Source organism: Thamnophis sirtalis, unplaced genomic scaffold (assembly GCF_051295495.1).
Source record: "Thamnophis sirtalis isolate CommonGarterSnake01/CBP01778 unplaced genomic scaffold, rThaSir2_p1.2 scaffold_1, whole genome shotgun sequence".
NCBI classification, from domain to species: Eukaryota; Metazoa; Chordata; class Lepidosauria; order Squamata; family Natricidae; genus Thamnophis; species Thamnophis sirtalis.
This window is the reverse complement of record NW_028261381.1, coordinates 175,850,275-175,877,971: the sequence shown is the minus strand read 5'-3', so window position 1 is coordinate 175,877,971 and position 27,697 is coordinate 175,850,275. Positions and strand designations below refer to the sequence as shown.

At 45.6% G+C, this 27,697-nt stretch overlaps 2 protein-coding genes across 2 annotated transcripts in view; one reads left to right on the top strand and one right to left on the bottom strand.

Annotated features, from left to right (window-relative positions):
• The window catches only part of LOC148049878 (procathepsin L-like), a 77,519-nt gene that overhangs the window by 24,603 nt on the left and 25,219 nt on the right, over window positions 1-27,697 (bottom strand). The window lies entirely within an intron of this gene.
• On the top strand, window positions 4,919-20,790 carry MYDGF (myeloid derived growth factor). Its single transcript, XM_087703366.1, has 6 exons — window positions 4,919-5,120; window positions 10,172-10,222; window positions 13,007-13,068; window positions 16,909-16,990; window positions 19,339-19,411; window positions 20,182-20,790. Exons 1-6 carry the CDS (start codon window positions 4,956-4,958, stop codon window positions 20,259-20,261), a joined length of 513 nt encoding a protein of 170 aa, XP_087559492.1. The 5' UTR covers window positions 4,919-4,955; the 3' UTR covers window positions 20,262-20,790.

Sequence of the window (27,697 nt, the reverse complement as noted above, 5' to 3'; positions counted from 1 at the left end):
GAGTCCAAGCTTGGTTGAGTTCCCAGATGCCATGTGGTGAGTTTCTGTAGAAGGCTAATCCTACCTGATTTGATTTTGATTTGATTTCATTAAACTTGTATGCCGCCCTATTCCCTGAGGGGACTCAGGGCAGCTAACAAACCAAATAGGGAAAGGGGAGTACAAAAAACAATGAAGACAAAACAAGTACAAAGAAACAAATTAAAAACTTCTCAACAGCCACAACCATTCGAGTGGGGCTGGGAACTCATCAGCCCCAGGCCTGTTGGAACAGCCAGGTTTTAAGGGCTTTGCGGAAAGCCTGAAGGGTGGTGAGGGTCCGAATCTCCACGGGGAGATCGTTCCAGAGGGCCGGAGCAGCCACAGAGAAGGCCCTCCTCCGGGGGGGTCAACAGTCGACACTGGCTAGTTGATGGAATCCGGAGGAGGCCTAATCTGTGGGATCTAATTGGTCGTAGGGAGGTAATTGGCGGGAGGCGGTCTCTCAAGTACCCAGGTCCAATACCATGTAGGACTTTAAAAGTAATGACTAGCACCTTGAAACACGTCCGGAGTCCAATAGGCAGCCAGTGCAGCTCGCGGAGGATAGGTGTAACGTGGGTGTACCGAGGTGCACCCACAATCGCTCGTGCGGCTGCATTCTGGACGAGTTGAAGTCTCCGAATACTCTTCAAGGGCTGCCCCATGTAGAGCGCATTACCTTTGTTATGTAAACTAGCTCAGGCTTTTTTAAATGGCCCATTAACAAAGGTGGGGGCTATTAAGAGTCTGATTCCCTGCCTTATCCAGGGAAATATAAGTCTGCCTTTTTAGTATTTCCTAAAATATCTCATTTTCCTAGGAAAGGGGTGGGTGCTAACTTCCTACACAGCCAATTTCCTATCCCCCCCACCACCAAATGTTCTTCAGAAGTCAGTTGTTAATTCTTTTCCTCTTGATGGTTGATCCTAATCAACCTAAGAAAGGGAAGGAAGGAAGTAGAGAAGGAAGGGAGGGAGAAAAGAAAAGAAAGAGGAAATAAGGTGGTGTTACAACAGGCTCTAGGGACGGTAAACAAAGCAATCCAAACTGTACCTTATAACCTTTTAAAATGGAATAACAATAGTATAAAACTGGCAAAGAAAAAGAATAACTATGTGAATGTATACCTATAATTGTATGTAAGAGAATAAATGACAGTTAAGAATATAAAGCACAATATAGATAAACAATATTTGGTTATAAATAGCTAAGTATAAATAAATATAGAATTGTACATAAAAATGGATAACGAATAAGGAGACCATGAATGCAAGATAGAAATGTATAGAAGGGAAAACACTAACTGCAAAGAAACAGATACGGAACTGCTGTATGATATACGACGGAACTTCTTGTTCCTATATTGTTTTAAGTCATGTGTCTGATTTGTTGATGTGTTGATGTGTTTAAAATAAAAATTTATATTAAAAAAAGTCTGCCTTTTTAGTATTTCCTAAAATATCTCATTTTCCTAGGAGAGGGGTGGGTGCTCACTTCCTACATAGCCAATTTCCTATCCCCCACCCCACAAAATGTTCTTCAGAAGTCAGGTGTCGATTCTTTTCCTCTCGATGGTTGATCCTAATCTCTCTTGCCAGTTCTACAGCTGGCGGGCACTCTCATGATGATCATTAGCTTGGTTGTCTTTATATTCCACTCCTAATTTTCGCTGTCTGCTTTGAGTGTCAGTTATCAGAGCTCCCAGATAAAACAATCCCTACGCTAAATCTCTCTGGAGGGAAATTGAATTTACTTAGGAGAAAAGTAAGGGGTTTTTTAACGCCATGCTCAGCTCCGGAACAATTCCGACAGCTGTCAACGTTTAAAAAAAAGCAATAAAAATAGAGCACCGTGTGGCCCAGAGGGAAGGTTAATGCGGGTGATTATTAAAATGGGTGAACAAACCCTCAGGGACCCGGCCTCTGCTGAGGATTCACATGAGGAAAGTTAAGAAAGGAGAAGAGGCGAACGGACAAGGGATTTATTTATTTATGACAGTAATAAATGCGCGGCTGACAGATGTTAAGGCAGGCTGAGCAAAGATCATCCAGGAGAAAGTCTGTTTACGCGGAGTCAATTAATGAATCAGAATAGAGCTGCAAGGGACACTGGAGGTCTTCTAGTCCAACCCTCTGCTCAAGCAAGAGACCATTTCAGACAAGTGACTGTTCGGTCTCTTATAAACTGTGGGAAGTTATCACCCGGCTCTCTCCCAGAGAAATGAAAATATCTTAGGAAATATTGAAAAGGCAGAATATTTCTCTGGATCTGAAAAGAAACACGTTTTAAAAGACAGAATAGTTGCCTGTAGCTTCCTGCCCATCCCCACTGTTAATGGGCCATTAAGATGGCCAGGCTAGCCCACTTTACATAATAAAGACTTCTCCTCACTGCAGCTGTAGGGGGAAGGGATATTACTCAACTGACCATGAGGCAACTGAGAATCATCACAGCCTAGAGAGTAGCCCCTTGCATGGCCTATGGGAGTCTGATAACCAGTCAGAATACATTTCTTACACAGGAACAGGAAACAGAGAGGTGGGACTGAACAAGGTATAAAAGCCTAGCAAGCCCCTTCCCCTTCTCTTCTCTTCTTCTCCTTCAACATTGAAACATGTGGTCCCCTTTTCTGTTCAGGGCTCAAGCCACGTGGTCCTGTCCACCATTAAAACCATCTTTCCAAGCAACCTCCATGTCTCCAGTGTCTTTTTCCCCACTTGGAGCCGAACCCAGAAGGACATTTCTTTCATCAAAACCTTACTTAGAAATTAGAATAACAGAGTTGGAAGGGACCTTGGAGGTCTTCTAGTCCAACCCCCTGCTTAGGTAGGAAACCCTACACCACTTCAGACAAAAGGTTATCCAACATCTTCTTGAAAACCTCCAGTGTTGGAGCATTGACTTCTTTTTTTTAATTAAAAGTTTTAATAAGTTTTACAATTATATACCTTTCCCCTTCTCTCCCTCCCCCCCCCCAGTCCCACCACCCCTCCCCCCCCAACCTCCCAGAGCAAATACAGGGTATAAACATTTAGCAATCATACACTAAAATAAACTAACTTTAGCATCGTCCCTTCGCTTGTATTTTAACTCCCCTTTTGTAAAGCTAACTTTAGATAAATTGTAACATTCCTTGTTCATTCATTCATAAGCTAACTGAAATTTCTTAGTCCCATATTTATGTTGAATATAATCAGTCCATCTTCTCCACTCCAACTTGTATTTCTCATCTGAATGGTCCTTGAGGTATGCTGATATTTTAGCCATCTCTGCTAAGTTTGTTACTTTTAACGTCCATTCTTGAATAGTAGGCAATTCTTCCTTCTTCCAGTACTGCGCCACCAACAATCTTTGCTGCCGTTATTAAGTTCAGAATCAAATTAGTCTCTATAACTGTACAGTCTGTAATTATACCTAGCAAGAACAACTGAGGATTAAAATTTTATCCTCTTTTTAAGAATATTTTGAATGATCCACCATATTTTTATCCAAAATTTTGAAGAACCAATGATGGAAACATGGGAAAAGACATGGATAAGAAATGTAAAATTTACGCAAGCCCAAAATTTGAGAGAGAATTTTTACAAGATGTTTTATAGATGGCATTTAGATCCTAAAAAATTAGCTTGCATGTATCCGAATTTACAAGCTAAATGCTGCAGGTGTGATTGTGCTGATGCTACGTATTATCATATATGGTGGACTTGTAAAAAAGAGCACTGATAACTTCTGAAGGCAAGCTGTTCCACTGGTTAATTGTTCTCACTGTTGGGAAGTTTCTCCTTAATTCCAGAACTCACTGTCTCCTGGTGATTAGCCCAAAGTCACCCAGCTGGCTTTCATGGCTAAGGTGGGACTAGAACTCACTGTCTCCTGGTGATTAGCCCAAAGTCACCCAGCTGGCTTTCATGGCTAAGGTGGGACTAGAACTCACTGTCTCCTGGTGATTAGCCCAAAGTCACCCAGCTGGCTTTCATGGCTAAGGTGGGACTAGAACTCACCATTCCCTGGTGATTGGCCCAAAGTCACCCAGCCAGCTTTCATGCCTAAAGCAGGACTAGAACTCCCAGTCTCCTGGTGATTGGCCCATAGTCATCCAGCTGGCTTTCGTGGCTAAAGTGGGACTAGAACTCACAATCTCCTGGTGATTGGCTCAAAGTCACCCACACAGCTTTCATAACTAAGGCAGCACTAGAACTCACCATCTCCTGGTGATTGGCCCAAAGTCATCCAGCTGGCTTTCATGGCTAAGGTGGGACTAGAACTCCCAGTCTCCTGGTGACTGGCCTAAAGTCACCCAGCCAGTTTTCATGGCTAAGAAAGTACTAGAACTCACAGTCTCCCGTTTTTTTTTAATTCTGCTGCCTTAATCCCTAGAGGAAATTGGCTCTTTGCTCCGCCTTCCTCCAACTTCTCAATTTTCTAACTTTTGCAGCTGTTTCATTGGGTCCTAATAGTAAGACAGCCGCTTCTTATTTATTTTAAAAATATTGTGTTACATTTAGCTACCGCTTCATCTCACTCTTCCTGCTGATGTTGCATCCAGCACCAGTTGCCTTCACAGAGATAGGTCAGTGCAACAATTATTCAGACAACTTTGCAGAACAACGAACAGATTTCCCGCTGCTGTGCGTTTTGAAATTTAGCCCACGCGCAGCTGTGTGAACTCCAACTCCCAGAATTCCCGTGCTAGCCAATGGCAGCAGAGAGGTCCTGATTTTGGCATTCTTTGCTGCCCTCTAGAGGTCATCCGCAATTTGCAGCCAAAATCTGGCAACTCCCACTGAATATCCGCCGGAGCCTGCTTAAAAGATGGCCGTCTTGGCCTCCCAGAATCAGAAGCGCCTGCGCTGAACATTAAAACGCACGTTGGCTGCTCTAACTCTCCGTAGCTCAATCAGCTGGCCACGGTTTTTTTCGCTTCTTCTTCCAAGATGGTGGCTCCCAGGTTATTCGGCAACCAGAGGCTTTGGGACAGTTCGGCGTCCTTCTTCCTCCTGCAGCTCCTTCTCTCGGCCGTCGGGGCAAAGCAGGAGCCCATCACGGCCGACTTCAATGTCAGACCCGGCGGGATGGTTCACTCGTATTCGCAAAACCTGGTGAGAGCGAACGAGACAGGGCAGAGAGCTAGGTGGCGGCTGCTGATTGGTTGGCTTGAGTCTTGCGCCCCCTAAGGATAGCTTCCGATTGGTCGAAGGGAGGGGCGGGACTTTTTTGTGGTGCTGTGATTGGTCGTCAGGGAGCCGAAGGCGGGAGAAACGGAGCATTTTGGCATGTCCCGACCACGTTTCCGTAGAAAGTGGCTAAATGCAGAATTGTAGTTCTTTGGACCAAATTAACCCCGGAGTAAATGCGTGGTAAAGCCCCTGCCACGGTTTTGCTCCTGCCTATGAAATGGCAGCACTTGCGCCGTTGCCTCCATTCATGCTGGGGCATTCTCCTCTTAATTTTTCACATTTATGTGGCTGCCCCTTTAAACTTCTTTCCCTACATTTCCAACGTTACTATTATAATTTCCTTCTTTTACTGCATATTAATATCTTGGTAGGGGGTAAATTCGATTTTTATGGGCTTCGCACAGTGCATTGCACGTCTTCCAATTCCCCCCCCTTCCCCTGGATTATTGCTGAAGTTGTTTTTTGTTATATATATTATGTAAAGGATAGGCAAGTCCTCGACTTAACAACCACAATTGTTACCAATATTTCTGTTGCTAAGTGAGACATTTGTTAAGTGAGGTTTGTCCCGTTTTACAACCTTTCCTGCCACAGTTGTTAAGTTAATCACTGCAGTTGTTAATAACAAGTGTGAGAAACGGTCATAAGTTACTTTTTTCAGTGCTATCGTAACTTCAGACGGTCACTGAACAAACAGTAGTAAGTCGAGGTACCTGAATTCTAGTTCTTCCTTAGGCAGGAAAGCAGGTTAGGTGACTTTGGGCCAATCACCAGGAGGCAGTGAGTTCTAGTCCTGCTTTAGGCATGAAAGCCAGCTGGGTGACTATGGGCCAATCACCAGGAGACTGGGAGTTCTAGTCCTGCTTTAGGCAGGAAAGCTGGCTGGGTCACTATGGGCCAATCACCAGGAGACTGGGAGTTCTAGTCCTGCCTTAGGCATGAAAGCTGGCTGGGTGACTTTGGGCCAATCACCAGGAGACAGTGAGTTTTAGTCCCATTTTAGGCATGAAAGCTGTCTAAGTGACTCTGGACTAATCATCAGGAGACAGTGAGTTCTAGTCCTGCTTTAGGCATGAAAGCTGGCTGGGTGACTCTGGGCCAATCACCAGGAGACTGGGAGTTCTAGTCCCACTTTAGGCATGAAAACTGTCTTAGTGACTCTGGACTAATCATCAGGAGACAGTGAGTTCTAGTCCTGCTTTAGGCATGAAAGCTGGCTGGGTGACTCTGGGCCAATCACCAGGAGACTGGGAGTTCTAGTCCCACTTTAGGCATGAAAACTGTCTTAGTGACTCTGGGCTAATCATCAGGAGGCAGTGAGTTCTAGTCCTGCTTTAGGCATGAAAGCTGGCTGGGTGACTCTGGGCCAATCACCAGGAGACTGGGAGTTCTAGTCCCACTTTAGGCATGAAAACTGTCTTAGTGACTCTGGGCTAATCAACAGGAGACAGTGAGTTCTAGTCCCGCTTTAGGCATGAAAGCTGGCTGGTTGACTCTGGGCCAATCACCAGGAGACTGGGAGTTCTAGTCCCACTTTAGGCATGAAAACTGTCTTAGTGACTCTGGACTAATCATCAGGAGACAGTGAGTTCTAGTCCTGCTTTAGGCATGAAAGCTGGCTGGGTGACTCTGGGCCAATCACCAGGAGACTGGGAGTTCTAGTCCCACTTTAGGCATGAAAACTGTCTTAGTGACTCTGGGCTAATCAACAGGAGGCAGTGAGTTCTAGTCCCACTTTAGGCATGAAAGCTGGCTGGATGACTCTGGGCCAATCACCAGGAGACTGGGAGTTTTAGTCCCACTTTAGGCATGAAAGCTGGCTGGTGACTTTGGGCTTTCTCTCAGCTCCTATCCACCTTACAGGATTGTTGTTGCAGGGAAAATAGGAGAAAGAAAGAATACAGGAAGTCCTCGATTTACAACAGTTCATTTAGTGACCATTCGAAGTTACAGTGGGACCCTTTTTCACACTTACGACCATTGCAGCATCCCTATGGTCACATGATCAAAATTTGGACCCTTGGCAACATTCATATTTATACATTATGCTGTAACCAATCTAGAAGAAAACCAACACAAGGATAGGAAAAAAAAAGCAGCACAATCTAAATCCACAACAGAAACAGAATTTAATTGTGAAACAGAAGCAAAAAACCAACCAAATTTTTTAGCTAGCCATTATTAAACAACAATTCCTGGCTTCTGTGTTAAGTAAAATCAGGAGCTGCTAAATGGGAACAGAAATAATTTCTAGTTTATTTTTTTCCTCGTGGTTGTGGTGAAGGAAGACCTGACCTTTGGATTGTGTGGGTTGGTTTGTTTTAAATCACATCTGGTTTTTTAAAATATATATATTTTGCCCATTTTTAGCCTTTCTTATTCTCTATTGTCGTATTTTCCCCCCATCGGTTTCAGTATGTTTGGTTCTTTTTATTAAAAAAAAAAACCCTCACATTCGTTAACAGCTGGGCACCATAAAAACTTTTAAAATGACAATCAAAATCAGAAGGAGGGATGAGGATAAGGCTTAGAAGCTGGTTTGTATAGCCGTCTGTTAAGCCGGTTGACCGAAGGACCAAAATAATCTCTGCTGAGCTCAAAAATTAAAAGGTTTATGTCAGATGGGAGACCAATTAAAAGTTCCTTAGCCGTATAGGATAAGGGAACAATGATCATGTAGAGTCCTTGTTGCTCTACGAATTTGGATGTTTTCTTGCAGACGTTTCACAACCCAACTAGGGAACATCATCAGTGTTAAAAAGGGAGTGGGGTTTGCAGAGTGGAGGGGCAGGGGGAGGAAGAGGGGGGGTCCTTGGTCCTCTCTGAGCTTGTCTGTTTGCTTGTAGACGTTTCATGACCCAACTAGGTAACATCATCAGTGATAGAAGGGAGTGGGGTTTGTGGAGAGGAGGAGGGAGGTCATCCTTGGCGCTCTCTGAAATTGCTTGCTTTCTTGCAGGCGTTTCACGACCCAGCTAGGTTACTGTCAGCCCTGAAGCCATTTTGGGAGCATCTTCAGGGCTGCCACAGCCAGGCCTGTTGGCGCTGTGGAAACATGAGGGGAGAGACAGAGTGTTAGCTCCGGGATGAGCGCGAAACTGAGATCTTGCTTAATGTCAGGGCGGCCTCCCTCAGTAACCAAGAAAGAAACCACTCAACTCCATTTTGCAGAATTAAGAGTACTTTTACTGGTCATGAGTAGATAGCAGCTAAGCAAAGCAAGATCTGAGGCAAAAGCGCGCATAATCATAGATATCAGTATGTGACCCAACTCACTCCCCCTGGTAACCCCATCCCATAGTCCAATCCGCACATCCCTCAGGTGTCATGTGGGTGTCACCTTCAAAAAGCATCATCAGGTTGGTATGCCGGACAGTTGGCCTTGGCAGCAAATCCTCTATCTGCAGCATGCGCAGTAGATGGTGAGAACAACTCCCTTTTATCAGTCACTCCTGTACGGATACTTCCCCACCAAATACCATGCCCCCCCCCTCCCCGTTTCAATGTCAGCCGAAAGCAAGCAGCAAAACAGAGGCTGACAGAGATAGCTGGGAGATGTGTAGCCAAAATAATATTCTTTCCCGTGGGAGCCAAGGATGCTCCAACCAGGTGTTGGAAGGCCCTGGCAAAAGCCCGTCAAGAGTTGGGACTGCGACCTGATTGGACCATCTGATGGACGTATTGCCTGGGGAGAAGGAACTTTGGGTTTTGATTTGGGTGGGGAAAACCTCGATCCTACAGAATCTGGTTTTCACCAGCCGTGCCAATATGACATTCCTAATAAACTCATACTTTGAGGGAACTCCATGCGGATTGCTTTGGTTCTATTACTTGGAACCCTGATAGTAAGATAGTAAGTGCTAGGAGGGAGTAGAGTTCTTTCTGTCTATACTTAAGCCCTTTGTCTCATCAGTGTTGCTGGGAGAGTGTTTTTTTCCTTGGTAGTTCCTTGATCAGGATATTACTTTTTGCATGATTGTTTGTCTGGTGTTAATCCCTGCTTATCTACTGCAGGCTGCTGGAGAGGTTGCATCAAAACAATACAGAATCAAGATGGGTTTTTTATTTGATGTGTTAATGATTAACATGGCTTCATTCAGTACAGATAGTCCTCGACTTATAACCATTCATCTAGTGACGATTGGAAGTTCCCAAAAAGTGACGTCAAAGGGACATTTTCCCATTGAATGACGGTTCTTTGAACTTTGAACTTTAATAAGATTTCTATGCCGCCCACTCCCTTGGGACTCTGGGCGGCTCACAACAAAGTAAAAACATTTAAAATATTTTGAAAAATACAGTGTTAAAATTAATACAACATCCATTCCATCAAGTGGGGCTGGAAATCAATCAACAGCCCCAGGCCTGCCGGAACAGCCAGGTCTTGGTCACTTTACGGAAGGCCGGGAGAGTGGTGAGGGTCCGGATCTCAGCGTGTAGCTCGTTCCACAAGGCCGGTGCAGCTACAGAGAAGGCCCTCCCTCGGGAAGCCGCCAGCTGGCATTGTCCGGTTGACGGCACCCGGAGGAGGCCCAACCTGTGTGATCTTATTGGTCGTTGGGAGGTGAATGGCAGGAGGCGGTCTCTCAGGTAACCAGATCCAATACCAAGTTCCCACTTAATGAGAGAGAGTCCCACAGTCACATGTTCAAAATTCGGACACGTGGCAACTGGCTCCTATTTACGACGGTTGCATCGTTCTGGGGTCACAAGCAAAGTCCACGGGGAACTCAGGCTCACTTAACAACCGTGTTACCCATTTAACCATTGGTTCAGTGATTCACTTCACCACTGCGGCAAGCAAGGTCATAAAACGAGGCAAAACTGACAGAGCTGCTTCCTCGCTTAGCAGCGAAAATTGTGGTCGTAAGCCAAGGACTGCCTCTGATTAGGCATGTCACACAAGTCCCACCTTTTGGGTTTGAAGACCATGATTCTTGCTTCTTCACCATTTCTTGTGTCATTTTCAACAGGGAGACGTTACCTGCAGTTTTACCTACGCAGCTCAGGGCGGGACGAACGAGGTAAGTTCTTTTCTTCCCATCCTTGTCTGATCCGTTCTGCGTGGATCTGCGTCTCGCAAAACTGAACGCCCGCACAGCACACCAGCTTATGCGGAGGGAAGGTGTTAGGTAAGCTCCCTGTTGGGAGAGCGAGTGCGTTCAGAGAAGTGTTGTGAGAGTTGTGTTGGAGAACACACAAACCAGCATACAGAGACACTGCAGTTGAAATAGGCTTTTACTTTCGTGGAAATAGAGGTATCAGAGTCCATCAAACAGTCCAAGTCATACACGGATAAGACAGTCAGTCATCAACGTCTTTTAGTTAAGGGATAATCCAAATAACATAGTCCAGTATCATACAAACAGTCTGGTGCTCAAAGTTTGCTAGGAGTTGCAAAACTTACAATAGCTCATGGCACTTTCTAACAGCCAGCTTCCAAAACACTCAGATCAGATCAGCCCAGCATCTAACAAACAGAGAGAACTAACAGTCATTCTGGCTCCCTCTTATGGCCGATTGAGGAAAACAGCAACCAATCACATTTTACAGTATGATTTAAAGAAACAGGTACAACATTGTTACATGATTTATATATTTTGCCAACCCAACCGTTAGATTATATTCCTAACAGAAGGTCTAGAAGAGGGAGGTGATGGTGAGGAAGCCCAATTGGCCTGACAATCTCATTTTCTGGAGGCACTTTGAGCTTGGAGGTTTTCTTCAAGACGTTTCATTACCCAACTAGATCACATCATCAGTGCTAGTAGGGTTTGTGAAGGAGGAGGAGGAGGAGGATTGTGGGATCTATATTGCTCTCTGAGTTTGGATGTTTTCTTGCTGATGTTTCATTACCCAACTAGGGAACATCATCAGTGCTAAAAGGGAGCGGGGTTTGCGGACTCAACGGGGAGCAATGAGGGGGGGAAGAGGAGGAAGTACTGTGAGGTCCTTATTGCTCTCTGAGCTTGGAGATATTTCTTGCAGACTTTTAATTACCCGACTAGGTAACATCATCAGAGCTAGAAGGGTGTGGGGTTTGCAGAGGGGGGAAGACGAGGAGGATTGTGAGCTCTCTGATCTTGGACGTTTCATTACCCAATGAAGTAACCTCATCAGTCCTAGAAGAGACTGGGGTTTGCGGAGAGGAGGAGGAGGATTGTAGGGTCCTTATTGCTCTCTGAGCTTGGTTGTTTTCTTGCAGACATTTCTTTACCCAACTAGGTAACATCATCAGAGCTTGAAGGGTGTGGGGACTGCTCTCCTTTTATATACTAGTAGTGGCTTGCTCTGTCAGCATCAGTAGGAATGATGCTTTGTGGTTGCTTCATCAGGGTTGATGATGTTCCCTAGTTGGGCCATGAAACGTCTGCAAAAAAACAACCAAGCTAAGAGAGCACCAGGAACCCCACAGTCCTTCTCCTTCCTCCTTCCTCCTTCCTCCTCCTCCTCCTCCTCCTCCTCCTCCTCCTCCTAAACCCCACTTCCTTCTAGCACTGATGATGTTCCCTAGTTGGACCATGAAACGTCTGCAAGAAAACCACCAAGCTCAGAGACCACCAAGGACGACCCCACTTCAACCCTGAGCTACAAATATTCTCTTTCGTCGGACTCTCATTCTTGTTATGGATGCTGGTTAGACTCCTACCAAAGTTGGGGTTGAACCTGCCATCGGATTCTTTTTTGGGGGGGGAGGGGGGGTGTCTCCCTGCAGAGAAATTATTTCCCAGCATGCTTTGCCTGTCTTACTCTTGGCCGAAGGAGCCCCAAGGCTGTTGACTTCGTGACCCGTCAAAAGCGCGGACGACAAAAGCGCGATCGACAAAATCGCGCCTTTGACGTCATCACAGCGCGACGAAAAAGATCGAAAAATTCAAATAAAAATTAATAAAAATTAAATTAAAGCAAGCCGATTCACATAAAGGTAAGGGTTAGGTTTAGGGTTAGGGTTAGGGTTAGGTTAAGGGTTAGGGTTAGCTTTAGAGCGTTAGCGTTAGCGTTAGGGTTAGGTTAAGGGTTAGCGTTAGGTTTTTCGTTACTTTAACGGTTAGGTTTAGGGTTAGGTTTAGGGTTAGGTTAAGAGTTAGGTTTAGGGTTAGGTTTAGGGTTAGGTTTGGGGGGGTTAGGGGAAGGTTTTAGCTTTATTTTTACATTTTTTCGAACTTTTTCGTCGCGCTGTGATGACGTCACAGCGCGCTTTTGTCGAGCGCGATTTTGTCCTACGCGCTTTTGTGGTGGAACCGTTGACTTCCCCGTAGGCAGATAGGCGGAAATGTTCACAGATTTCTGTGTCGTATAATATATGTGGGTGTATACATAATTTTGTATTTTGTTTATTTATTTTGTCATGTTTGTGTAGGGTATATTGGAGGGGGTGAGAGCTGCAGGCAACGAAATTTCATTTAATGTACGCCTAGTGTACATTTAAAATGACAATAAAGTTATTCTTATTCCTATTCTATTCTGTAATTCAATTCAATTCTCATTCCCATTCCCTATTCTATTCTATTCTATTCTGTAATTCAATTCTCATTCCCATTCCCTATTTTATTCTATTCTATTCTGTAATTCTATCCCATTGTCTCATTTCTTCTCTTCTTCCCTTCTCCAATATATTTATATTTTTCTCTTCTATTTTATTCTGTTCCGTTCTATTCTATTCTATTCTGTAATTCTATCCCATTGTCTCGTTTCTTCTCTTCTTCCCTTCTCTTCTCCAATATATTTGTATTCTTCTCTTCTATTTTATTCTGTTCTCTTCTATTCTAATTTTATTTAATGACCTTCACCCTTCTCTCTGATTTCAGCAATGGGAAATGATTATTGCGGTCAACGAAGACAAGAAGCTCTTTTCCTGTTCAATCTGGAGGTAGGTCTCCCCACCCCCCACCCCCGTCACGGATGTAAGCTTTACAGGTAGTCCTCGCCTTACCACTACCAAACGGCTGTTTAGTGAGTTTGCTCCATTTTACGACCTTTCTTCTCGCAAGTGAATCACTGCAGGTCTTAAGAGAACCTGGCTCCCCCATTCACTCGGTTCGTCAGAAGGTCGCAAAAAGGGGAATCACGTATACCCTGCAATCGTCATAAATGTGAGTCAGGGGCCAACTGTCTGAATTTTGATCACGTGACCACGGGTTTGCTGCACCCAATTGTAAGGGAGAAATGCGGTCCTAAATCATTTTTCAGAGCCGTTGTAACTTTGACTGGTCACTATACGAACGGTCGTAAGTCGAGGACTACCTGCATTCCACTGAAAAAACAGATCAGTCCGTCAAAATTAAAATATTTTGCCAAGGTCCGTGTCGTCCTCAACGTGCGACAATAGAGCCCAAAATTTGTGTCGTTAAGTGAGGTATTACGTTAAGTGAGCCTTTGCCCCATTGTACAACTTTTCTTGCCACGGTTGTTAAGCGGATCACTGCCGTTGTTAAATTAGCAACATGGTGGTTAAGCAAATCTGGCTTCTCCTTTGACTCTGTTGGTCAGAACGTCATAAAAGGGATCACACCTGACCCCCCCGGACACTGCAACCGTCATAAATGTGAGTCAGTTGCCAAGCATCTGGATTTTGACCACATGCCCATGGGGACGCTGGATAAGTCTGAAAAATGGCCCAAAGTCAAACTTTTCAGGGATGTTATAACTTCGAATAATCATTAAACGAACTGCTAGAGATGGGCTTTTGTCAATCACTTTAAAGACAGTGTTTCTCAACCTTGGCAGTTTGAAGATGTGTGGACTTCAACTCCCAGAATTCCCCAGCTGGCTGGGGAATTCTGGGAGTTGAAGTCCACACATCTTCAAACTGCCAAGGTTGAGAAACACTGCTTTTAAGACATCAATCACCTTAAAACAGCGTGAGAGGGAGCCACAGGAATGTCCCTTCCACCACACTTGGAATCCTGCATCCAGTTTTGGTCACCACGATGTAAACAAGATGTGGAGACTCTGGAAAGATTGCAGAGAAGAGCAACAAAGATGATTAGAGGACTGGAGGCTGAAACATATGAAGAACGGTTCTGAAATTGATATGTCTAGTTTAATGAAAAAAAGGACCAGGGGAGACATGATAGCAGTCTTACGATATCTCAGGGGTTGCCCCAAAGAAGAGGGAGTCAAGCTATTCTCCAAGGCACCGGAAGGCAGAACAAGAAGCAATGGATGGAAACTAATCAAGGAGAGAAGCAACTTAGAACTAAGGAGAAATTTAAATTAAATATTTGAATATTACATTAAATATTACATTTTTTTCCCCATGCTAAACACCTGAATCGACTTGATGAAATTCATTGCAAAACTCAAAGGGACTTAAGTTTAAATTCCTTTCATCCCCCCCCAAATGCAACATTCGGTACATTCATGCAGCCAGTTCCCCACTCAAACTTGGGATTCTGTTTCAGGAAGGAAACCAGAGTATTTGTTTCCACTCTTTTCATTTCTTTTTATTGTTGCGAGCTGCTTAGAATTTCCCCGCAGGGCCTAGTGGACAATTGCTTAAATATGAACCAGCAATGTCCTACAGCTGTCAAAAAAAAAAGCCCTTTATTCTTTCCTAGGCTGCATCAACAGAGGGATAGAATCAAGATCACGTGAAGTGTTAATACCACTTTATAAGGCCTTGGTAAGGCCACACTTGGAATATTTGCATTCAGTTTTGATCTCCACGATGTAGAAAAGATGTGGAGACTCTAGAAAAAGTGCAGAGAAAAGCAACAAAGAGGATAGCAATAGCAATAGCAGTTAGACTTATATACCGCTTCATAGGGCTTTCTGCCCTCTCTAAGCGGTTTACAGAGTCAGCATATCGCCCCCACAGTCTGGGTCCTCATTTCACCCACCTCGGAAGGATGGAAGGCTGAGTCAACCTTGAGCCGGTGAGATTAGAACCGCTGAACTGCAGATAACAGTCAGCTGAAGTGGCCTGCAGTACTGCACCCTAACCACTGCGCCACCTCAGCCTAGGATTAGGGGACTGGAGACTCAAACATATGAAGAATGGTTGCAGGAACTGGGTATGTCTAGTTTAATGAAAAGAAGGACGAGGGGAGACATGATAGCAGCCTTCCAATATCTCAGGGGCTGCCCCAAAGAAGAGGGAGTCAAACTATTCTCCAAAGCACCTGGGAGTAGAACAAGAAGCAATGGGTGGAAACTAATCAAGGAGAGAAGCAACTTAGTGCAGAGAAGAGCAACCAAGATATAATTAGGGCAATTGGCGGCTGAAACACATGAAGAACGGTTGCAGGAACTGGGTAGGTCTAGTTGAATGAAAATAAATCAATGGGGAAACCAGATTCACTCAGCCGGCGTCTGGCTAATTTAACGACTGCAGCGATTCACTTCGCAAAGGGGGGCAAGAAAAGTTGTAGAATGGGGCAAAACCTCACTTGGCAAATTTCTCACTTAGCGCCGTAAATTTTGGGCTCAGTTGGGTTTGTAAGTTGAGGGCTTTATGTTTTTTTATCATCTTCTTTAAATCCTCCTTTTATTTGTATTCTTGTTATTATCATAATTCTCCTTGTGGCTTTGCAAGTACACGGAGTGTTTCTGTGCTGGAAACAAACTCCTTGGGGGTCTAATCAGACTTGGCCAAATAAAACATGCAATTTAATTGAATCCAATTTTTCCTTCTCTTTCCCTTTCCCTCCCCCCCTCTTCTCTCCTCTCCCTATTATTATTATTATTGTTGTTGTTGTACAATTGTATCACAGCGGCCAGTTGTTTCGCCGGATTTGGCATTGGTTACTAGTCGGGCCCCACCCAGGGGCCTAGGACGTCGTAACGTATTTTCGTAATATGCGTGCAGATCCAAGCAGTGCGGCTTTTTGCATTTGACTGATGGTGATTTTGTCAATTTTTAACTGTTTTAAATGTAATTCCAGTGCTTTTGGAATAGCACCCAGTGTGCCAATTACCACTGGAATTACCACTGCTGGTTTGTGCCAGAGTCGTTGAATTTCGATTTTTAAGTCCTGGTATCTTGCGATTTTTTCATGTTCCTTCTCGGCGACCCTGCTATCACCTGGTATTGCGATGTCTATGATTGTGACCTTATTTTTCTCAACCAGTGTGATGTCTGGTGTATTATGCGCCAGTATTTTGTCGGTTTGTATACGGAAATCCCACAAGATCTTGACCATCTGATTTTCGGTGACTTTTTCAGGCTGATGTTCCCACCAGTTTGTTGCTGTTTTGATATTATAATTTTTGCACAAATTCCAATGGATCATTTGTGCTACTGAATTGTGCCGCAATTTATAATCAGTCTGCGCGATTTTTTTTACAGCAGCTGAGTATGTGATCAACAGTTTCGTCAGCTTCTTTGCAAAGTCTGCATTTGGCATCATCAGAGGATTTTTCGATTTTGGCCTTAATGGCATTTGTGCGGATAGCTTGTTCTTGCGCAGCCAGGATTAGTGACTCTGTTTCTTTCTTTAATGTACCTGTTTTATTATTATTGTTATTGTTATTATTATTGTTATTATTATTCCTCCTCCTCCTCCTCCTGCTTCCTCTTCCTCTCTTCTTCTTCCTCTTCCTCTTCCTCTTCTTCTTCTTCTTCTTCTCCTCCTCCTCCTCCTCCTCTTTCTCATCCTTCTCTTCCTCCTCCTTCCTTCCTCTTCCTCCCTCCTCCTCCTCTTCTGCCTCCTCCTCCTTCCCCCTCTTCCCCCTCCCCTCCCCCTCCTCTTTTTTCCTTTCCTTGTAGGCCCCAAGGAAAATCTTACCTTTTCTTCACCCAGTTTAAAGCTGAGATGAAAGGAGCAAAGATCCAGTACGCCATGGCTTACGTGAGTCCCATCTGAACGGGGCTGGGGGGGAAGGTCAGATCTGTAACCCAGGTTTTGTAGGACACTTTGAATTGAGGGGGCCCCTTTCTCCCTCTCAGTTTATGGGTTCGCTTTCAACAAAATTCTTGGCCCCGCCTATATTTTCTGCTGGCCACTAGGAGGCACCACCCAACCAGCTTCATCCTTATACCGGGACCAACAAGGTACATACCTTAGATCAGTGTTTTTCAACCTTGGCCACTTGAAGATGTCTGGACTTCAACTCCCAGAATTCCCCAGCCAGCGAATGCTGGCTGGGGAATTCTGGGAGTTGAAGTCCAGACATCTTCAAGTTGACAAGGTTGAGAAACACTGCCTTAGATATACCTATACAGGTAGCCCTCAGTTGAGCTCCAATCCTGTATTGCAAAGTGAGAAACTGGCTAAGGGAGTCTTGTCCCGTTTTGTGACTTGTCTCGCCACATGGGTTGAATAAATCGCTGCAGTTGTTAAATTAGTGGCACAGCCGTTAAGTGAATCCGGCTTCCCCCTGGACTCTGCTTGTCAGAAGGACGCAAAAGGGGATCGCGTGATAGCAATAGCAATAGCAATAGCAGTTAGACTTATATACCGCTTCATAGGGCTTTCAGCCCTCTCTAAGCGGTTTACAGAGTCAGCATATTGCCCCCAACAACAATCCGGGTCCTCATCTTACCCACCTCGGAAGGATGGAAGGCTGAGTCAACCCTGAGCCGGTGAGATTTGAACAGCCGAACTGCAGAACTGCAGTCAGCTGAAATAGCCTGCAGTGCTGCGTTTAACCACTGCACCACCTCGGCTCTTACAGTGATCCCGGGGACACTGCAACTGTTATAAATGTGAGCCAGTTGCCAAGCATCTGAATGTCAATGGGGGATGCTGCAACGGTCACAAGTTGGAAAAAAAACACGGTTGTAAGTCCCTTTTTTCAGTGATGTAACTTTGAATGGTCACTAAGCGAACTGTTCTAAGATGAGGACTACCTGTATATATGATATATGCAATACAAGGACAAAACCGGTCTTGGGGTGAGTGCCTTCGAATGGTCAATAGTAAATAGAACATATAAAAAAGCCATAAACCCCCCAATTAGGGAAGGTTCCTGAGGGTTCTGCTAGGGGCCCCAGAAAGCACTTACAGTGATAGACAGAGCTAAGAGAGAAGAGCAACAAAAATGATGAGGGGACTGGAGGCTGAAACATATGAGGAACGGTTGCAGGAACTGGGAATGTCTAGTTTAATGAAAAGAAGGACTAGGGGGGACAGGATAGCAGTCTTCCAATGTTTGAGGAGCTGCCCCAAAGAAGAGGGAGTCAAGCTATTCTCCAAAGCACCTGAGGGCAGGAGAGAAGCAACGGGTGGAAACTAATCAAGGAGAGAAGCAACTTAGAACTGAGGAGGAATTTCCTGACAGAACAATTAACCAGTGGAACAGCTTGCCACCAGAAGTTGTGGGTGCCCCATCACTGGAGGTTTTTAACAAGAGATCAGACAGTCGTTTTGTTTTGAATGGGATAGAGTTTCCTGCCTGAGCAGGGGGCTAGACTAGAAGACCTCCAGGGACCCTCCCAGATCTATGATTAATAAACTCTCCAGTTTGAAAGGGTAAATAATGAGAAAAAAAATGGTGCCTCTCAACTGCATCCATTCGTCGCCCTACTTAGTTACAAAACTTAATCTACTCTTGGTTCAACCCCAACCTCCCCCCCCCCCCCTGGTCTCGTTATGGTAGAGTTTAGGTCTCCTTTTTAAGCTTCCCATCGGATGTTTTTAAGCGTGGGTCATGTTGTCATTCTTTCATTGACACCCGCCACTCAAGTGCACTGCTGTTTTCAGCCACATTTGCTTGGCTCCCTCTCCCCCATAACCCACAGCTACTAGAGAAGAGTTTTTTCAACTTCTGCTGAAGACACGTGGACTTCAATTCCCAGAATTCATCAGCCAGCTTGCCGCCCAGGGAATTCTGGGTCTTGAAGTCTACCCATGTGGACTGGGGGATTCTAGGGGTTGAAGTCCATTCTGATTATTCATCCATGCTGGCTGGGGATTTTGTGGGGTTGACATCCCACCATGTTGACCGGGGAATTCTGGGGATCGAAGACCGCGTACATCAACTTGTGAAAGTTGCGAAACTTTACTATACAGGATTTCCTTGGAGGCACTAGTATCTCCTCGGTGGAGCTGGGGCTGCCATCTTGACTTTTTTGACCTTTCCCAATACCCTGGGCCCACTTCCCTCTAGTCTCAGAGACAGGCCATTAAAATTGTAGGGGTAGGGGGGTCGAGCCCTTTGCGCACTCCTGCTTGACTGACGGGTTTGTTTCTTTCAGTCCTCGGGTAGCGTCGGAGGACAGAACGACGTCCCCTTAAAAGAGGAAGAATTCTTGGTCACGGAACAGGCAGGCGAGTTTCTTTGTTTGTTTGTTTGTAACATCTAGACATCCGCTTGTCTCTCGACCAACTCTGGAGTAGAAGACCTCCTCTATTCTAATTCTTTAATATCTAATTCTAATTCTCTAATTCTAATTCTTTAATTCTAATTCTTTAATCTCTAGTTCTAATTCTCTAATACTTATTCTAATTTTTTAATTCTCTAATTCTTAATTCTAATCTTTAATCTCTAATTCTAATTCTCTAATACTTATTCCAAGTCTTTAATTCTCTCATTCTAATTCTCTAATTCTTTAATCTCTAATTCTAATTCTCTTAATACATATTCTAATTCTTTAATTCTCTAATTCTAATTCTCTTAATACCTATTCTAATTCTTTAATCTCTAATTCTAATTCTCTAATTCTTTAATCTCTAATTCTAATTCTCTAATACTTATTCTAATTCTTTAATTCTATAATTCTAATTCTCTTTCTTAATTCTAATTCTTTAATCACTAATTCTAATTCTATAATTCTTCTTAATTCTAATTCTTTAATCTCTAATTCTTTAATCTCTAATTCTTTAATCTCTAATTCTTTAATCTCTAATTCTTTAATCTCTAATTCTTTAATCTCTAATTCTGATTCTCTTAATACTAATTCTAATTCTCTAATTCTAATTCTCTAATTTAAATTCTAATTGCTTCTAATTCTAATTCTTCTATCCTTATCCCTTTCCTATTTCATTTTTCTATTTCTATTCTATTTCTAACCTTCCTGCCACCCTCTTCCTCTTTCCAGTGTCTCACCGCGAGGGCAAATTCCACTCCGAACTCTCCAAGCTGATGATCGTGGCCGAAAAATTCCACGACGAACTGTGAGCCCCGTCCACCTTAGCCTCGGAGAAGACATGCGGCGGGATCTCGGGTTGCTCTTGGTGGCGGACTCTTCTTTCCACGGATCCCGAGGTCCACCCAAGCGCACCTTCAAGAAGAACACATTTGGGGAAAAGAAACACAAGCCACGCGTATGACCCTTGGACTCGCGAGCTCCCTTCCACGGCGTTCTTCCGTGGCATCGGGGGGTGTCCTGCGACGCGTTGGGAAGCCAACCGGGGACAGGAGTACTGCATATCTGATCCAGTGGCTGCAAAAACTGATTGCATAGGATCTGGCCGCGTCCACCTGGCGCAGGATTTAGCCCGAAAGACTTGCAGAAAGTTCATCCCTTTGCAGGAATTGCTGTGTGCGTGTGCGCGCATGGGTGTGTAATCCCCTCCAAAAAGTTTCCTTCCCTCTCCCCGCCTCTTCCCCATAAATTGGTCGAATGGTCATTCCCAAAAAATTCCCCCTTTCCCCCACCCGTGGAAATGGAGCAATGGTATGAATAAAAACAGATTTATATCCTCAACGCCAGCGAGTTTCCACCTGCCTGTCCGCCTCGCTTCCCTTACCAAAGAGGAGAAAACACAGCGAGTCCTTAAGTTAGGACCACAATCGAGCCCAGAATTTCTGTTGCCAAGCGAGACATTTGCCCCGGGGACATTTGCCCCGTTTTACAGCCTTTCTTACCACCATTGTTAAGCGAATCACTGCAGTTTTTAACAGTTAGTCCCCCGGTTATTAAGCAAATCTGTCTTCGTTACTTGTCAGAAGGTCGCAAAAGGGGATCATGTGACCTTGGGACACTGCAACCGCCATAAATACAAGTCAGTTGCCAAGCGTCTGAATTTGGATCAGGTTACTATTCTGGCTCCCCTCCGTCCAGTAATGAACGCAGACACAGGCTTAGCTGTTTGCCACTCTTTATTCACAGCACTTATAATCCTGTTGTCTGAAAGCCCAGACACGACTCACTGGCAAGACGTTGGCAGCAACCCAGACGCCAACAGACACGGTAACACAAGGCAGACCAGACAAGGAGTTCTCCAGATTACTACAAACGGTTGTGTCCTGCAAAAGGACTCCTCCCAAAGTCTCTTCTTATATACTCTCTTGGGAGGGGCCAAGCCACAACCACCTGGGCTGGATTATCTCTTATGAGTCTGTCTCCGTAACTGCTGCCTCCGTTTTCTCCGCCCTACGTTGCCTGGCGTCAGGGACAAACTCCCTTTGATCTTCCCCACTGCTCCATGCCTCAGGCGCCTCCTGGTGGCCAACCAGCCTCTCTGGTCCCTGCTCTGAGTCTGAACCCTGTCCAGGGTCCTCCACATCTTCCATAGCAGACTCATAGGATCCCTCGCTATCGGAGTCCATCGGCAGCTCCAACGGCTCCTGCTGGGTCACAACAGGTTATTGTGGCGATACGGCTACAGTCAGGATTCCAGCTAACAAGCCCAATGAAAAGGAACTCCGAGGCTTCTGTTTCCTCAAAGCTACAATTTATTGGAGATGTCATATTGGCACATCTGGGAAAACCCGAATCTGAAAGTTTCCAGGTTTTCCCCACCCAGTTAAAAGTTTAAGACCCTGCCCCAACACCCATAAGTCCATCACATGGTCCAATCCTTCATTGCCACGAAGGAAGATTCCTCCCATCCACATCCGTCCAGGTGCAGGGACAAAAGTGACCTTGACTTTCGGAGAAAGAATGTTGTTATGGCTACACATCACCCATTCTCTGTATAATCCCCCCTCCCATTCTCCCACAGTAAAAAGTGCGGCAGGCATGAAATCCAAAAGGCAAAAGATAGCTTCCAGGCCTGACACATAAATGTGAAAAACAAATCCTAGGTCACCTTTTTACCAGTGCCGTTGTAACTTTGAACGGTCGCTAAAAGAACTGTTGTAAGTCGAGGACCACCTGTAAAGGAAGGAGGATTTATTCTCTAGAACTCTTGAGGCGAAGACAAGAGGCCACAGCCTCAACATCGAGACAGATTTCTTGATTGGGGTGGGAGAGGGGAATGGGGCTGCAAAAGGGGCGGGCTGGTGCACGTGCGCAACTCCACTCACAGAAGAAGTAAGAGTAGCCTTTGGGGCGCATTTTCACGCTGGTTCAGTCTTTTCCGCGTCAAAAAGTTTTGCAAAGGGGACGGAAGGCCTGAAGCGGCGCGAGATCACCGCCACGGAGACTTTCATCTGTGGGCAAAAGCTTTCGGTGTGAAAAAGTGAAGTCTTCCAGGCCACAGTCTCGCGCTCCTTCAGACGTTACTGAGGCCGCGTGGTATCCCAAAAGCAGATTGGATAGGGGTATCAAACTCGATTTCATTGTCGTTACTTTTAAAGCCCTACATGGTATCAGACCTGGGTACTTGAGAGACCGCCTCCTGCCAATTACCTCCCTACGACCAATTAGATCCCACCGATTAGGCCTCCTCCGGATTCCCTCAGCTAGTCAGTGTCGACTGTCGACCCCCCCGGGGGAGGGCCTTCTCTGTGGCTGCTCCGGCCCTCTGGAACGATCTCCCCGTGGAGATTCGGACCCTCACCACCTTTCAGGCTTTCCGCAAAGCCGTTAAGACCTGGCTGTTCCGGCAGGCCTGGGGCTGATGAGTTCCCAGCCCCACTCGAATTGTTGTGGCTGTTGAGGAGTTTTAATCTGTTTTTTGTAATTGTTTTGTCTTGTTTTCTTGTATTACCCCCTCCCCTATGAGTTTGTTAGCCGCCCTGAGTCCCCCCGGGAATAGGGCGGCATACAAGTTTAATAAACCATAAACCAACCATAAACCATTGAGGGCCGCATCAGGGTTGTGTTTGATCTCGGGGGGCCCGGGTGGATGTAGCCACCTCAATGTCACTCGTGTTCAAGGCTGTTTGTGGAGGTCCGAGTGCTCTTCCAGTGAGAACGGGCCCCCCAGCTCCCATTTTCAGCTGTGACAGCCTCCTGCACCCCTCTGCCAGTGAAAACCCTCCCGAGATCCGTTTTTGGCTAGCCGAGGATTGCAGGAGGCCATCCGAGCTGAAAATGGAGACTTTTTTCGCTTTGCCTGTTTCCAAGGCAGCCCCGTGGGCCTGATCTAAGCACCCGCGGGCGGGATGCGGCCCCCGGGCCTTGAGTTATGACTCCTGAGATTGGGTATCCTGCGCAGGCGATGAGTCAGCGAAGCTGAGCGGGACACGCTCCCCCCGCTCAACGTCTGCTCTCACCGCTCCATTTTTAGAGCATCGGCAACAGGCAGCTTGGCGGCCAAGCTGGGGAATGAGAGGGGGGACCAGGAGCCATGAGCGGAGGGCTGGTGTGTACGTGCCCGAATGCGCAGCTCCACCCAAGCGAAGAGAATCTTATGGAGCGCCACTCACTGCGAGCAGAGCTGCACATGTACGCCGGCCGGGCTTTTGCGTGGCCCGGTTCCAAATAGGCCCCGGCACCGGAGTGACTCGCAACCTGGGATTCGGGACCCCTGGATTAAAAGATCCAAAGTTTATTCAACCCGGTGCCACAATCGCCCAACATGGAGTCACACCTTCCATTGAACTCTAAAACACTGTCCAGTTTATGGATTCAAGCTGGCGCATGAACTTTCAGCGGCCCTGTTGCCCCACACTTAATGGGAGGTGACTAACAAGAGCATCATCCCTGGGATTAACTAAAATCAGCGCATGGAGTTTGATCCTTTAATTGTAGCTGACACACCAACCCAAACACACCCACGCATGCTAATCCCTCCTTTAAATTTAGCCTCAAATAGACTTAATCGTGCACCGGATTAAACCGACCCCATCCAATGTTGTGAGAATAGCTAAACCCCGGGTTTTGGCAATATTTACTCCTCCCTAGAAAAAGCTGGCGTGAGGGGAAAGAGAATGGCTGAGAAAAAAAAAAAACATCCGTTTCTCCAGAGTAGAATTGGTAGGCCGGCTGGGGAATTGTGGGAGTTGAAGTCCATCCATCTTAAAGCCTGCCAACAATTGTGGGAGTTGAAGTCCATCCATCTTAAAGCCTGCCGGCTGGGGAATTGTGGGAGTTGAAGTCCCTCCATCTTAAAGCCTGCCGACAGGGGAATTGTGGGAGTTGAAGTCCATCCATCTTAAAGCCTGCCAACGGGGTAATTCTGGGAGTTGAAGTCCATCCATCTTAAAACCTGCCGACAGGGGAATTGTGGGAGTTGAAGTCCATCCATCTTAAAGCCTGCCTGCTGAGGAATTGTGGGAGTTGAAGTCCATCCATCGTAAAGCCTGCCGATGGGGGAATTCTGGGAGTTGAAGTCCACCCATCTTAAAGCCTGCCGACAGGGGAATTGTGGGAGTTGAAGTCCATCCATCTTAAAGCCTCCCTATGGGGGAATTGTGGGAGTTGAAGTCCACCCATCTTAAAGCCTGCCGATGGGGGAATTCTGGGAGTTGAAGTCCACCCATCTTAAAGCCTGCCGACGGGGGAATTGGGGGAGTTGAAGTCCATCCATCTTAAAGCCTGCCTGCTGAGGAATTCTGGGAGTTGAAGTCCACCCATCTTAAAGCCTGCTGACAGGGGAATTGTGGGAGTTGAAGTCAACCTATTTTAAAGCCTGTCGATGGGAATTCTGGGAGTTGAAGTCCCTCCATTTTAAAGCATACCAGTTGGGGAATTCTGAGAGTTGAAGTCCCTCCATTTTAAAGCATACCAGCTGGGGAATTCTGGGAGTTGAAGTCCATCCATTTAAAGCCTGCCGATGGGAATTCTGGGAGTTGAAATCCATTCATCTTAAAGCCTGCTGGCTGAGGAATTGTGGGAGTTGGAAGTCCCTCCATCTTAAAACAACCTTGTTCACTCACTGAAGCTCATCCATCAGACAGAGATGGTTTTGAGGCAAAAGATGTCCCCCATCCCTTTTTCCCACAATTCCCAATCCAGCCTCCTCAATCCGAGACCACCTCTGGTGCACTTAATGACCCATTTCACAGCTGCCTGCTGCAGCATACTCAGCTAACCTTCCTTCGGTTGAATCTGGAGAAGTGGGACGCACAAACTTAGCCCGTAAATGTAATCTACCTTCTCTTATGCAACTTTCTTTTTTCACAACTTCATGTTGGTTTACCAAACTATCAAATACAAAAAGAAAAGTGAAAATAATAGGAAAGGAGCGGGGGGGGGGGAATAAACGCTTAGTAGGGTAGAAAGGGAAATAAAAGCTTTGAGTTCTGACTCTTTGGCACAGTAGAATAAAGTAATAATACACCATCTCAACTTTATAATTTATACTAGCCATTTCGGTAACTACAAACCTACCTAATCAACGGAACTCAAAATCCAAGTTTAGCTTCGTTTTCCTCCCACCCCAAGCATAAAGTCCAGAAGAGGTTTCCCAATTGAAGCAAAATTGTGTTCCTTTCTTAATCCAAGCAATCGATTTCAGCAATCGATTTAAGAACGCCAGTGAGTCGCTTAACAACTGTGGCAAGAAAGCTTGCAAAATGGGGCAGACCTCACTTCACGACTGCCTCGCTTAGCAACAATGGTGGTCGCACGTCAAGGACCACTCGCATATTCAACTTTCAAGAATCTTCTGCATAAAGACGTGATTCCTACTCCAATATTTTTTTCCCCTCTTACGAAACTCATGAGTGGCAGGCCTGGAAGACTGCACAATGGGGAAACAACCTACACACACACACACCTGTCAACATCATAGCAAAACATTTCCTGCCTTGTGTGTTTTCGATGACGCCAGCCACCCTGGCTCGGTTTCCCAGACCAGGTCGTGAATAATAACAACTTTCCAGAGGTTGACAAACAAGTTGGACGGCTCTACAATTAAGCGTCCCTCCCTGTCCGGGTTTCCGCCACTGGCTTGGCAGAGTCCTTCACCTGCAATGAGGTTGTGGTTCAATCACAAAGGTTGTGATACCAGCTGGGCTGCCATCTGCTCCTTCCCGTGAAGGTCTCCCTCCGGCAGCCAGGGACGAAAAGCTCAAATTCCTGCAGCTGGTCTCTGGATTTCTGGGTTTAAACTGGAAGACAATTGATGTGTTGGATACGGAGCCGGAGAGATGCAGACTTCAACTCCCAGAATTCCCTAGCCAGCGCATGAGAATTCTGGGAGTTGAAGTCCCACGTGTCTTCCGCTGGCCAAGCTTGTGATCTATCTACTCCCCAAGGCCAGTGTTCCTAAAAGCATGATCCAAGGACTCCTAGATCCAACCAGGCTGCAGATTCACTTAACAACCATGCTGATTCATTTAATGACCAGTGCAAAAAAAAGGTCATAAAATCCAGTCTGACCCACAACCAGTCTACTTTATGACCATTATGTGCTACAATCACAATGGTCTTGAAAGCATGGTCCATAGATCTCAGGAGTGCAACCAGGTTGCCAACCACGATGATTCACTTAACGACGGTTGCAAGATAGGTCATAAAATCCAGTCCAACACATGATCAGTCTGTTTTAATGATCATCACGTGTTACAACCATGATGGGCAGGTTCCTTTCTGGGAATTGACGTTGCCAAAATTGGGGAAACACTGTCCTAGTTATTTCAAGGCAGAATGCTCTTGCATATGGAGGCTCCACCGAGGTAATTAGTTGCTGGCTGGGGAATTCTGGGAGTTGGAAGTCCACCATTTATTCCAGTTGTCAAACGTCTGAGCTATCTATTCCTCTAAGCTAGCATTCCTGAAAGCATGATCCAAGGTCCAAGAAGGCTTCAGATTCACTTAACAACCTCGCTGATTCGTTTAATGTCCAGTTCAAAGAAAAGGTCATAAAATCCGCTCCAACACACGACCAGCCTGTTTTACGACCCTCTTATGCTGTAGCCATGATGGGGAAGCTCCATTCCTGGCGTTGATGTTTCCAAGGTTGGGAAAACACTGGCCTGTTTATTTCAAGGCAGACTGCTCTTGAATATGGAAGCTCCTCCGAGGTATCTAAACGCTGGCTAGGGAATTCTGGGAGTTGAAGTGCACCCAGCTTCACGTTGACAAGGTTGGGAATCACTACTCCTTATTTCGAGGCAGAATGCTCTTGAATATGGAGGCTTGTTAGAGGTCATTAGACGCTGCCAAAGGGATTCTGGGAGTTGAAGTCCACCCAGCTTCACATTGACAAGGTTGGGAAACAGGATTCTAATCACTGTTATGCTGAATGCTCTTGAATATGGAGGCTCCTTGGAAGTAATTAGACGCCTCTCTTTGCTTAACCTTTTTTGCATGGCATCTAATTTGCAAACCCCAGAAAACAGAGAAGGAGTTAGCAAATTGCAAGACGCCCGGACGTTCCCAGGTCTGTTGCAAGATGTTGGAAGAGGAATTCCCAAGAATTCTCAGCCAGCACGGCCCCAACAGAAGCAAGTTGGCTTGTGTTAGGACAAGCTGTGGTTTGCTTGGGCTTTTAGCCTGTAAGGAGTGAAAACCCACCCCTCTCCTAGAAAAGTGAAATATCCTGGGAAATGTTGAA